Source organism: Thalassophryne amazonica, chromosome 21 (genome assembly GCF_902500255.1).
Source record: "Thalassophryne amazonica chromosome 21, fThaAma1.1, whole genome shotgun sequence".
Classification (NCBI taxonomy): Eukaryota; Metazoa; Chordata; class Actinopteri; order Batrachoidiformes; family Batrachoididae; genus Thalassophryne; species Thalassophryne amazonica.
In genome coordinates, this window is record NC_047123.1 from 32,513,999 (window position 1) to 32,527,232 (window position 13,234).

General features: G+C 42.4%; 2 protein-coding genes across 5 annotated transcripts in view; both read left to right on the forward strand.

Moving 5' to 3' along the window:
- Positions 1-13,234, forward strand: part of LOC117503622 (toll-like receptor 5) — a 70,028-nt gene that overhangs the window by 23,473 nt on the left and 33,321 nt on the right. The window lies entirely within an intron of this gene.
- On the forward strand, positions 10,777-12,526 carry LOC117503626 (thrombomodulin-like). The gene has a single exon (XM_034162906.1). It carries the CDS (start codon positions 10,812-10,814, stop codon positions 12,159-12,161), a length of 1,350 nt encoding a protein of 449 aa, XP_034018797.1. The 5' UTR covers positions 10,777-10,811; the 3' UTR covers positions 12,162-12,526.

Below are 13,234 nucleotides of genomic sequence, written 5' to 3' on the forward strand. Positions count from 1 at the left end.
TTCTTCTCATAAAAGGTGACAATACTCTTTTGTTTGCACTACTGGAGCGTATGAGCCAGTCTGTACCTTGTCTGCTGAGCCAATAGTTCAACTCATTTGAGTATTACTCCAAATATTCAGTGTGCAGAACTCTGACGCAACATTGTTCCAAGGACTCTGTTGAAGATGTGCCTCAGCTTTTATCACATCTCCAGTGTAGATGTAATTTTAGTCTTGCCGTTTTACTCGGAGTCCACAAACCTCTACGAATGATCTCATAATTAATTAAGACTTAGTACTTGCCTGGACAGCTCGCAGCAAGACAAAGCTCCTGAGTTATCTCCTCTTCAAAATGCCTCTCCCAGGTTTTCTTGATACCATTAAATTTTGTTGGATGAGACCATCTCAAAACATTACAAAACCTAGATGCACTGCTCTTACCACCTTGGCTGCTCTGAAATATTTCCTGTACCACATTTCTTTGTGTTGGCATTGTCCAGCTTGATGTGACAAAGGGGGAGATGATGGTCAAGCAGTTGAAGCAGTGAGCTTGTGACCTCAGGATCCTTGATTCAAGGCATTTTTACAATGGTCCTAAGAAGGCAACAAGTGTGTGTGTGTGTGTGTGTGTGTGTGTGTGTGTGTGTGTGTGTGTGTGTGTGTGTGTGTGTGTGTGTGTGTGTGTGTGTGTGTGTGTGTGTAAGCAACAAAAGGTGTGTAAAGAGCCAGAAAGAGATGTGTGCATTGCCATACTACGTCCATTGTACTAGGTTCCTGTTAGGGCTCCACCGTTTGTTCTTGTTTCTGGGGTCGCACAAAGTTCATACTTCTATCAGGGTTCCAAGTTGGCCTCCTCTGAGAGAATCTTATTCTTGCATAAGTGCGGAGAGCAGAGCAGGAGAATTTCTGTCAGTCCATCACCAGACCGCGGAGTTTTATGTGGGACTGGGAATAGCCTGCAGGAAAGCTGAGGGTTTCTGGAGTTTGTAAAGAGACATGGGGGGGGATTGGGTTGGGAACATAAAAATGCAAAGAGATGGATTTCCTCAACTGTTAATCTGTCAAGATTCAGTGTGTTGCTGGTTCAGTTTGGGGTACTGTGAACTGCTAAAGCTGTTTTGGTGTGAAATCCTACAACAAAACTCTACTTGGACTCTGGTATTTCCGTGAGTGAAATGTGTCTTACTCTTGGAGGGTGTTTTTCATCTGGCCAGCTGTTGTTGACGGACATAGGAGTGTTTGTTGTGCGTAGTCTTGCAGTTGGTTTTTGTTGTCTTGGGTTAGCTGGTGTGCTCTTCCTTTTTTAGAGTGTTTTTTGCTGCATCTCTTGTAGGGTTTGTTTTGATTTGCTTTGTTTTTTGGCCTGGACTGGTCTTGGCTACTTGGATTTCACGTTTCCAGCAGCAAGTCTCTGTTATGGTAGCGACACTTGGCAGCAGTGTTATTATGTTGGGAGTGTGGAGGAGCTGCGTTGATTAAATGAGTGTGTTTTATCTGCAGACGGTGTTGGCATGCCTGTCTGCAGACGTAAAGTGTTTTTGCAGCACATAACATGTTGGCGAGCGTGTTCAATCACCTGCTTACTTTGCTCCTTTCTGACATGAAACACAATAGCAGGAAATGGGGTGAGCAGTACCATGTGCCAATAAATCCACATTCAGGCCGACTGAGACCCGCCACTGTTTTCCAGGCAGTAAATGACCGCGGGCAATAAATGGCAAAATCTCGCTGTGATTTCCTGTTTGAAGGAAGCATTGCCGCCATGAGAACGCATTCCTCCAACAAACTGTTGGTTGCTGCACAACATGCAGATTAATATTCTGTGTTTATGCTGCATGAGGCCTGTTCAGGTTATTAGCTGTGGTATGTGGAGAGCGTGACCACGTGCACCCGAGACTGACAGGGACGACCTGAAATTAGGTCATCCATCGTATGTCTGAGTCCATGCGCCACGCAAAAATAAAACATGCATAAAGATCGGTTTATGCATGCTGCAGTACATTTCTGTATGTTCTGAAAAACATCCAGGATCCATGAAAATTTATTTCTAAAATCTTGTTAGAAATAAAAAGTTCTGTAACTGTTTCCATCAGTTTTACACAATATAAAACAACTTTTATTTATTTATTTATTTATTTATTTTAAGAGAATCTCAAACTGCTAGCGGCTCACATCAGTTGCAGGGGAGGAAATGGCATGTCTTTGTTAAACAAGAATAAGAACAACTTTATTGATCCCGAAGGAAATTGTTTAATAATGAAAATAATGTGCTAAGATTGCTTCAAAAAGATCAGAATTGCAAAGTAAATTGATGTTGTAAACTGTTATTTAGAGCTGCTTCAGATGTTGAGACAAATCGGAGAATATATATATATATAATATAATATAATGTGTGTGTGTGCGCGCTTCTGTGTGTGTTTCTACATTCTGCGGACAGGAGTGAACATTTTAGCACATTGCAGAAGAAATTTTGCACAAAATTGAATCTAAACCAGATATTCTAATCTAATTTCCTGAGCTGAGCGCTGAATCCTTTTCATACTGGTTTGATGTGATTTAGTTTATCATTTTAATTAACTGTCAGTATAATCTCAGTCTTATTACCAACAAGAAGAAGTTTTGTTTTAGTCGTCTCTATTGGTTCATTTGTCTCAATTTATTCAACTTATAAAAGTGTCAAATCACGACATCGCCCCAAGGTGCTTCACACAGAACAGTTCAAAAACAGTTCAACATGAATTAAGAACAAGTATAAAACACAATTAAAAACAAAATACTCCTGTCTCTTTGCAAGATTACCTTAAAGGTTTTCAGACTATCTCCAGAAGCTTTTGTGGAATGATGGGCTTATCCTGCAGAAGAGCATGTTAAATTTATCAGTCTGTTTTGTGTTTTGTTTTTTTTCATGCATTGGCATTTTTCCAGTGTTAGACTTTAGTTAATTTGAAAAAACTTTTTTTTTTTAAAATCTATGCAAATTGTTACAATGATTTTTCTCATTGAGACAGTTTCATTTTTAGAGTGTACACTATAAAAAAGAAATGTTATGTTTATCTGTCACAAAACCTGGTTGTTTAAAAACAGAAAAATAATATACAGTTAACTGTAGCAATTTTTTCACTCTAATTTTTACTATTTACGTAATCAATTGTAGGGCCAGTTGACAGAACTAGATTAAGTATATACAAGTAGTGTTTCATTTCTTAGTGTTTTTTTTGTTTGTTTGTTTGTTTTTTAACATTTTTTTAGTCCATCTTCATTATTTACATTTTTTAAAGAAGTAAATTTGAATAATGTATGTATGAGCCTTTGTTAGGTCGTATTTAGTCACGGTCAAAGTGTTACTGTGGATTTATGGTCAGTACTGCAGGGTCCACATGTAATGTGGAGTTGCATCAGAAAGGTTCATCCGGTGTAGAACTTGTGCCAATTCAACATGCAGATCCACCTTAGATCTGCTGTGGTGTCCCCCGAGTGAAAAGGGTCACCGCATCACTTCCCAGCATGCCGTGAGCCAGATGTGGACTCACTACCCAGTGTTTGTGTTACATTTCTTGCTCATCTGTTTTGTTAAAATAACCACTGCTGTGTCTGTGTTATAATTTGGTTTGCGGTTCAAGGCCACCCATGCCACCATTCTCTACGTACATCTGGAGTTGTGCCAGGAAACCTGGTGAGGCGTCCGTTTAAGATGGAACTCCTGAGAAGTCCAGCCCCTCCTCACAGAGCGGATGTGCAGCAGAGGAAGGGTCATGTGGGTCTGCATAAACTTTAGCTGGTGAAACCCCGTGAAGTAATGACGGCTTAATTAATTCCTCGGAATGTTGGGTCACAGGACGCGTGGCGTGCGTCATACCTGTATATACATAACCGTGTTAGGGGTTTATGTGCACATATGTTTAAAGATTATGAAATACAGTTTGGAGCACCTTTAGCTGCAGTGATGGTGTTTACTGTCCACTGTGGGTTTGATTTCTTCTCTCAGAACTGGGTGTGACTTTGTCAGCATGGAGACTCCAGAGGGGGAAGCAGAGGGATTTGAAGTTTGGAGTTCTCGAGACATTAAGCTCATGTGCTTTGGCATCACGTAGAAACTACGTGATGCCAAAGCACATGAACTTAATGTCTTAGCACCGTACAGGGAAATAAGCTTTTTTTTTTGCTCTTGCAGAATTGTACTTTTTGACAGCCACAAAACTTAACTGTCACTCTTGGGGAGCGTGTCACACTTGAGTTTTGGTCACAGTAAATTTGAACTAATTTTAATGTGGTATGAAGTGAAAATTGGAATATAATTTAAAATAATCCTATTTTATATAATTCCGGGTTTTTAACTTTTCTAAAAACAGATTTTTTTCAGTCAGCTGGAAGGCATGAGTTACTGTCCATGATTACCTTCAAGTAACTTATTACTTGTGTTAGCTTTGGCTTATCAACCCAGCAAGGTTGGCTAGTTGTCACGTAGCACGCTTGAACTTTAGATGATGGAGTTTTTTTTATTATTGCAAACATATTACATGATCTGCTAATGTGGGTTAATTCAATAGATTCATGAGGTAGTGTGCCGCTACGTATCGCTCACGAGATGTGGGTTGCACAGATGGCAGAGATTAAAGGGATTAACATTGAGAAACAATTTACACCTGAAAACTGGTCAGTTGGGAAAATTCAGCTGCTTCGTGGCGAGTTTATATACACTAAAAAATAAGTTCTATGTAGGCCCTTTAATGCTGGTACTCATCTCAAGATTCCGTAGCTTGAAGCGGGTGAGGGGATACCAGTCCATCTCAAGTTACTTCCCCATTCAAGACCTGTACCCATTTGCAGCTGGGTGGACTGGGACGATGCAGGTAAATTTTCAAGTCCAAGGACACAGAGAGGTAGTGTGGGAATCAGACCCAAGTCTACATAATGGTACCTTAACTCCTTAAAGCTAGAGTTGGTAGTCCTGGCGAGCTAGCAAGAGAGCTAGGAAGATTTGAAAGTAGAACCTCCTCTAGGTTCCACCCCTCCCCTCTACCCCGCAAGTTCTCCGTTGAAAGCCACGCCCCCACAAACTTGAACGTGCATCAGACTGTGGGACTCAGCGGGGCAGAGGAGAGACGACTTTTCCATTTCAGCATCGACCAAACTAGCTTTTGGGCTAATACGAGCTACAAAAGTAGCCAAGTTGGCAAATCTTATATGAAAATAACAACCCCCCCCAAAGCAAAAGTAATTACCTGCCAACAGAAAGAGAGCAACTTCTGCATCACTTTTCAGGCCCTTCAGATGTCTGTTATTTCCACTGAGAAAATGCTGCACCAATGTTGACTCTCATCTGACCTCTTGCTTTATCCTGAGCCTTTTTCATCGCAGCCTTTTCTGCCTGTGGCTTTCTATCGGGGTGAGCCGTTAAATGTAACTGTGGAAGTGATAGTTTTGGCTGTATTCTCTCTGCCATTGTACCAAAGGGAACTTCTTCGGTGAAACGAGATGAGTGTGCACACACGGAGGAGGGGGGGGGGGGGGGCGTTGAGCCTGGTGGCCATGAAGGCATCTGATTGGTTTTTTGAGAGCGCACCACGGGGCTTATAGTGGTCAGAGGTTTATTGATCCTACAGCTGCCTGATTTTTTTCGTTCCTTTTTCTGAATACATAATGTATTGACGACTGTTAGGATAGACGGACCATTTCACCCAATATAAAAAAAAGTTTTCTGAACAGCGTTACCTACCCTAGCTTTAACCCACTACTGGAGATGTAGGTACAGGTATACACTAAATGAAATAAAATTTGCCTTGCAGTCGACTTTCGATGACTGCTTTCCTTCTGACAACATAATTCCTGCAGCAGGACCCGAAAGACATCACGACAAGACATCACGGTGACCAAGAGTAGAGTCCTGGCCATTTTACTTGATGATTCATGTCAGTAAAGTTCTGTGGGTTCTGATCATGAGTAGGCGGAAACTCCAGCCTTAACCTGACCTGTGCCCACAGTAAAAGAACATTATTTGAGACTTTTCACAGAAAAAACAAAACCCTGCACTGATGCTAAGGGGCGCCATCTGTAATGACACCATGTCACCTGTTGTTTAACACAACTCCATCCGCTCTTTTTGAATAAGCATATCTTTGGAAATAACGAATTCTAGTCACCTCAGCACTTTGGAAAACAGAAATATTGCAAAGAATAGAAATAATTGATACTAGTCGTCAAATATGCCCTCGTAAAATGTTTTTTCATATATTTGACATAAAATAAGACAAGTAGAATAATACCCAGACACAATATGAGAATGTGAACAGTCTGCTGTATTGTTCATGCCACTGTGTCTGGGTAAGGCCAAGGCAAGTTAGCCTCAGGTCTCCTTCCTTTCATCCTCATCCAGGACATGGAAACACCTCCCTTTTCCTGTTGAGTTGATGGCAGCCCTCACACTAACTCTCCACAAAGTCCTCCGAGTCCTCATATCGTGATGGTGTCATTGGCAGCCGCCAAGATGCTGACAGTGAAGCTTAGGGGCAAAGGTTATGAAAACAAAGTAAGCTGGACCCAACATTATCATGGTTGTCCCTGACCTGGAGGGTTGAGTAGTTTGAGTTGTGAAAACATGTCATCATGGACAAATGTTTTTTCACTTAATGCCACTTTTACAACGTGGGCTGGAAGGTAGAGACGGGAAAAACATTCTCATGGCTCCAGTGACACAACATTGATGGCATAGTTGAATTACAGATGTTGTGATCATAAACAAGAGCTTTAGTTTGAAGGTCTCAAATTCCAGATGTTTTGTTGCTTTTAATCCCTGTTCCAGCTCCTTTAACAACAAAAACCCCCTATTTATCAAAAAAATTCTTCAAGACTCCATAACCTGCATATAGGACGTACTGTGTATAAATAGATTGTCGATGCTGGTTCTGCCAACTTGTGGTTGTCCAAAGGTTTCTACAGTTCTCTGCCATTTTTCTGTGGCTAAAGTAGGAAAACAACTTCATATTTGAAGCAGATATGACTTAACTTTGAATCATAATGGCAAGTAATCATAAAAATAATCACAGAAACATGTACTAGAAGGAAAAAAGGGCAACGCTCATCCTAACTCATGTTGAAGAACCCAACATCAAACTTGTCTGAGGTGTTATTGAGGTGACTTTTCTATCCAAGTTTCACCTTGATACAGTTTGTTAAACCTTTGTCAAGATTTGAGGGGCAGCTGAGAAGTTTTGAGCCTTATCCAAAAAAAAAAAAAAAAAAAAAATCGATTTTTTTTTTTTTTTCTGAGAAACCAACATTTCTCAACAGTGAGTCAAAACTTCATACGTTGTCAACAAATGTTGGGTTGTCAGAGTACAAAAGATGGAGAATAATGCCCTACTTTTTCTGTCAGGCTCAAAACTTCTCAGTCGTCCCTCGTATCATGTACACGGGATTTGGACAGAAACAACTGGACTGTACTTTGTAAAATTCTTCTGCAGAAAAGCCTCATGTTGATCCAGGACCCTGTGGGTTAGTGCAGACTTTGTGCTTGTTCAAATGGCTCCTACGGAGGAACTGGAATGTGGAGACGCCAAATATTATTCCAAATGACTGAGCTGAATTCTTTGTTTTGTTTTTCCTCTGCTCTTAAATGCAAGAAGGCGCAGCTTCCTCAGGTAGGCCCCTTAAATACGGCTGCGGAAATATGGATCAAATACTGAGCTGGAACAAATGTGGTTTGTGGCATAAACACTAAATCTTTTTTAAAAGGATTATGGATCACATTTTGACTGTGGAAAAACAAATTATGCCCTCTGACTGTAGGAATCAGTGATTACTGACCGACACCCTCTGTGCCGCCAAACCGACAAGTCGTAACATTAAACAGATCCATGTGTCACCGTTTTACCGAAATCACGTTGCCCGCTGCCAAGCAGTCTGGCAACATAGGTTTCTCATGCAAAAAAAGAAAGAGACTAATCAAATGAAAACACTGCACTGCTTATTTTCTTTGCACAGAGTGAACAAAGAACTCCCAGCCTGTGCACCTCACCACATCCCTTCCACCTAAGTCCACCCCCACCACACCCATTTACGAGGGGAAACAAGGACTCACTCAGCCGGTGTTCAATCCCTGCGCTATGACCTCCCCACTCTGTCCACAGTAACTATAACATTATAGATAAGTGACCACGTGGGTGTTGGCACAAAAAGCTTGGACATGCCAACACGCATTTAGGAAATAATTCCCGAATGATTCCATACTTTTAAGCATCGGAACACGCGGCTCACCTCCTGTTACTCATTTAGTCACTATTTGTCATTTTGGGTGGGGATCAATATGCAATCATATTCTTACTACATTCAACCAAAACTCTGTGTTTGCATGATGTTCTTTGGTGACAAAGTCATGCACACTTGTCTCACTTTATTCCGGAGCACCATGGAGTTCTCAGAAGGAGATCCAGCTTTCTTCTTCCTGCGTCCTTTGTGAAATCCCGTTCCTTTTTCCCCTGTATGAGGAAAGCTGAAGTCATCAGTCTTTCTCCTTAACTGCTGAAGTGACATAATAGTTGAAACGTGATGAAGGATTTTAAAATTAGATTAACGGTTAATCCTGTATTGTTGTACCTGAAGGAAGTTCCTCCACCTTTCGACTCTCCAGAGCCTTGAGTCAGTGTCTTTGCTGGAACAAATTCTTTTCTTGGTGCTCACTATCTTTCTGCTCTAGCTTTGGAATTTCAGTTGAATTGTCAAACTTATTCATATTTATTTATTGTATTTATTGCCCCTGCTAACAGGAAAGTGTGTGTGTGTGTGTGGGGGGGGGGGGGTATGTATGTAATCATGACTGTTTTAAAATGAAATATCTCAAAGTGGTGGATCAATCATATGAGTGTTTTTTTTTTTGTTTTTTTTTGGAGATGGTGTATTATGGTTTTATTCGAATTTGTAGAACAGGTGGCTCCCCAGAATAGGAGTTGAATTATTACTATATGGAAAGGGATTAAATTCTCAGCATGTCTACATTTATGTGAATGTGCAAAATGAGGGGAAAGGACAAAGTGGTAGGGCAAAGGGAGAGTAGGATTTGACCCTTTTTCTGTTTGTCCTGTGAGTCTTAGACTGGGCGTGGCTGACCTTCTTGCCTCTTGCACCTGCAATCAATCATCTACTCCTGTGCAGTTTAAAAGACCAGCTTATTCATCCACTCCTTGCTAGTTAATTCACGCAGCTCCTGTGCTGGCCACGCCGGGCCTCACCACCTGTTCCATCCACGCCTGTGAACTTTTTGGACAGATCCCTATGTTTTGGACTTTGACTCTTCTCGTTTGGTAAACAAAATCACTTAGTTCATTTTGTCAGTGTTGTACTTGTCACCATTTTGGGGCCCTGTTCATTCATCTGTGTAACAAGAAAGTAAGCTACGACAGACAGGCGTACCATCCAGGGGGAGTCGAAGCCTCTCATCCTGACCCAATCTCACGGCAGTTTGTGATGGCATTACAAAAAGTAAATTAATCTACAGTTTGTGATACCATCACGAAAATGGGGCACTTTTCATGACAGGAGCACGAATTCACGCTGTATACAGGAATAAGCCTCAACCCGATGAGCCTCAGAGCCTATATAGGACTTACTTCTTGGAGGAGATGCCTGTCGTCCTCTAAAATTTTAACTTTTCTTTCTTTCTGTCTTTCACATTATATATGTAGAGACATCTCAGTGACTTCATCGGCTAAAAAACTTACATCAGTCATGAATAATTTGACTGTATGCTACTATATGATCAATCTGTAGGTAGATCTCAAAACCTGAGTGACCATCTGTGAACTAGACAAGTGAGGGAAGCCACCAAGACACTCATAATAATTATCAAGGAATATAAGCTTCTGTGGTAGATTGGTGAAACAGTGCAACTTTAGTCTGTTGCATCACCAGACGGTGCCCTGAAAAAAAATGAAAAATGACTAATTTGTTACATTTTAAAAGTGTATTTATACGTAATTTGGTTGAAAGCTTGAATTCTAAATGCAATTTGATGAAAAAAATAATGCATTTAAATGTAACATTACAGTATTTTTTAAAAAGTCCATGTTTCACCTTTTTTGTGTGGAGTGACAGAAAACTACATTATTTCTGTTTTATTTATTTCTGAACATTACATCTGTAATTATTTCAGTTTAACATTTGTTCAATTTTGCAGTTTGAAAAATATGCAATTTGCAAGATTTTGTTTAAAAATTCTAAAATATATTGACTGCCAGTTAAAAAAGACAATAAAAAAGTAAAACTGTCCTTTTAACAAAAGGTGGACTTTGGCCGCTTTGTTTCCTTTTCCTGAGACTTTAATCAACATGAGGATTTATTTATTTATTTTTACTTTTTTAATTTTTATTTTAGTTTGGTGTGTGTGCGCGCGCTGTGACGAGACAAGACTATTTTGGAGATAAGGTTTTTGGACAGCATGGGGGTTGGGCAGTCAGGCCGGACCTGAACTTCCTTCCTTCCGTTGTTGAACAGAGGAGGTTTTTAAATGTATAAATACAGACCATGTTCAAGTCGCCTTTTCAGCCTCAGATCGCAGAATTCGGACGATTAAATCATCAGCGATCACCGGAAGAACTTAGTCTGACACCCAGAACATGAAACTGCTTCTTTCTGCGCTTTTTCTCTTCTGGCTTGAGGAAGCCGTCCTGTGCCAGCGCGCACACTGCGCCGGGAATCAGTGCGTTGTGCTTTTCCAGGAGCCCAAAGACTATGAAGACGCACAGCAAAGGTGCGAAGAGACCGGCGCAAAGCCCCGCGATGGGTCCCCGGTGGAGGACTTAACGTTTCTCCATGGGTTCAGCGGCAGATTCTGGGTCGTTATGGAGCCTCCAGTGTGTTCCAAATACCTGCCTCGTTTCCAGAACTGCTCCTGTTCTTATTTCTTTGCAGAGGACGGCGTGACGCGCCAACTGCCGTGCCATCGCCAGCTGGACGGATTTGTGTGCCTTTACGAGGTCGAGGATCTGTGTAGTCCCGTGCAAGTTGGCGCAGACGCGCAGGTGAAGTACCACACGCCGATGGGCGTGGAGGGCGACGACTGGGCGACGTTTCCTGCCGGAACCATCGCCGTGAAGGAATCCGGTGAATATCCAGCGTGGAAGCGCATCTGTTTCTCCGGTATTTGGAAGAAAGCTCCGTGGAACTGCGAGGTGCTCGATGGTGGCTGCACGCACCTCTGCGTCACCGACCACCAAACCCATAAGTGCACCTGTCCGGACGGGCACTTTCTCCATCCAAACAACTTCACCTGCGCCAATCATCCGTGCGCCCACTGCGCACAGGGGTGCCAACAGCGGGGCAGCGAGCATGTGTGCACCTGCAGGGACCACTACGTGCTTGCGCAGGACGGGAAAACCTGCGTGTACGTGGACGAATGCGCGGCGGGGGACATGTGCCCAGGTGAAGGTTATAAGTGCGTGAACACGCTCGGTGGGTTTACGTGCATCTGCAAAGAGGGCTTTGTGGAAGAGGACGGAGAGTGCGTGGACGTGTCCATCTGCCACATGTGTGAGCAGATGAAGTGCGTAAAAGAGAACAGGAAGTATCGGTGCGCGTGCCGCGACGGCTTCAGGGTGTCACGGGATGACCCCACCAAGTGTGACATCCACTGCACCCAGCAGGACTGTCCGGCCAAGTGCGTCCTGATTCCGAACCCAGAACTGGAGTCGAAGGAGCAGCACCTGTGCCTGTGTCCGGACGGTTACATCAAGGACATGAGGAACGGCACGCCCATCTGCACCGACATCAACGAATGTGACAACGAGCTGCAGTGCGACCACGTGTGCCAAAACCTGTTCGGCGGCTACAAGTGTCTTTGTCACGAGGGCTTCGAGCTCCACGACGGCCACAGCTGCGTCTCCACCGAGGAGGACGACGACGGATCTGGATCTGTTGGAGCGCCCGGCGGCCCTACTGAGGGCGCGCGGCTCGCCGCGGTGCCGCCGTACGTGAAGACCGGCAGCGCGCTGGGCATCACCGCCTTCCTGGTGGTGTGCGTGGTACTGCTCTACTTTTTGGTGCGAAACCTGCTCAAACGTTGCGGCAAAATGCAGTTTTACTCCCTCACAAGACCCAACACGGACATTTTCTATCTGCAGCAAGTGACCACAGAGAAATACAAGAGACTGTCTTTTGACAAACAGTCCAAAAGTGACTCGCAAAGACTTTAGGTAGAGACATGTTCATTAAAATTCTGCTCCCCCGCCAATCAAAAATGTCAAATATGTTGGATTTGTTCTCTAGAAGGATGCACGCAACGTTTGTACTAAATATTGTTGTGTTTAGCAGTGAAAGTTGCACAACTTTTCCTACAAATGCATGAGCTGGTATTTATAAAAGAAGAGTGTGCATCCACATTTTGAAGTGGAAATGAAAAATAAGGTGACATAATGCAAGACAAAGTGCTTCTTAATTCTCTTCACACACACTCTTGGGCAATTCTGTTGTAGCAGAATTACGATGATAGCAAAATTTACCTACAGATTTCAAATTTTTGCTCTGATTGTATACTAGGGGAGCTACTACCACTACCCCCCCCCCCCCCCAACCCCAGAACTAAACCAAACCAACTGTTTTAGGTTCCTTAGATGACCCCAAAACACAATCAGGATGTTTCCAAAAATAAAAACTGGCCTCAAGCCAGTTATTCAAGATGGCCACCAAAATAGTTTTTTTTTGTTGTTGTTTTTTTTTTCACTAAAATACCTTTACACAACATATAAACAACTTAAATATCACAGAGATTCAATGGGAAGACCATTGCAGGTCACAGCAAACTCATTTGTGCCTAAACTAAATTCATTCATGGGTTTAAGATTCAAAATGGCGTCCAAGATGGCCACCAATAGACCCTTATTAAAATACATAGTAGGAATAACAAACAATAGACTTAATAATGACAGAAATCATTGGTGCTTAGTGGAAAAAAACCCTATTTTGGCGGCCATCTTGGACAACTGGCTTGAGGCCAGTTTTTATTTGGGGGAACATCCTGATTGTGTTTTGGGGTCATCTAAGGAACCTAAAAAAGTTTGTTTGGTTTAGTCCTGGGGGGTGCAAAGGTAGTGGTAGTAGCTCCCCGAGTATTACTTTTTCACAAACTGTACTGTAAATAACTGTCATTATGAATCATTTTTTGTTGATTGTTGAGTGTTCAGGTGTGTTTTGTACATAATAATGCTGTGCTGGTGTTGTTGGAACATTTGCCAAAGAAGCTATAGATCGAGATCAAGTACGTAAAGCT

Coding starts and splice junctions, on each gene's coding strand:
- LOC117503626 (XM_034162906.1), top strand. CDS start 10,812: ATGGAGCCTCCAGTGTGTTCCAAATACCTGCCTCGTTTCCAGAACTGC.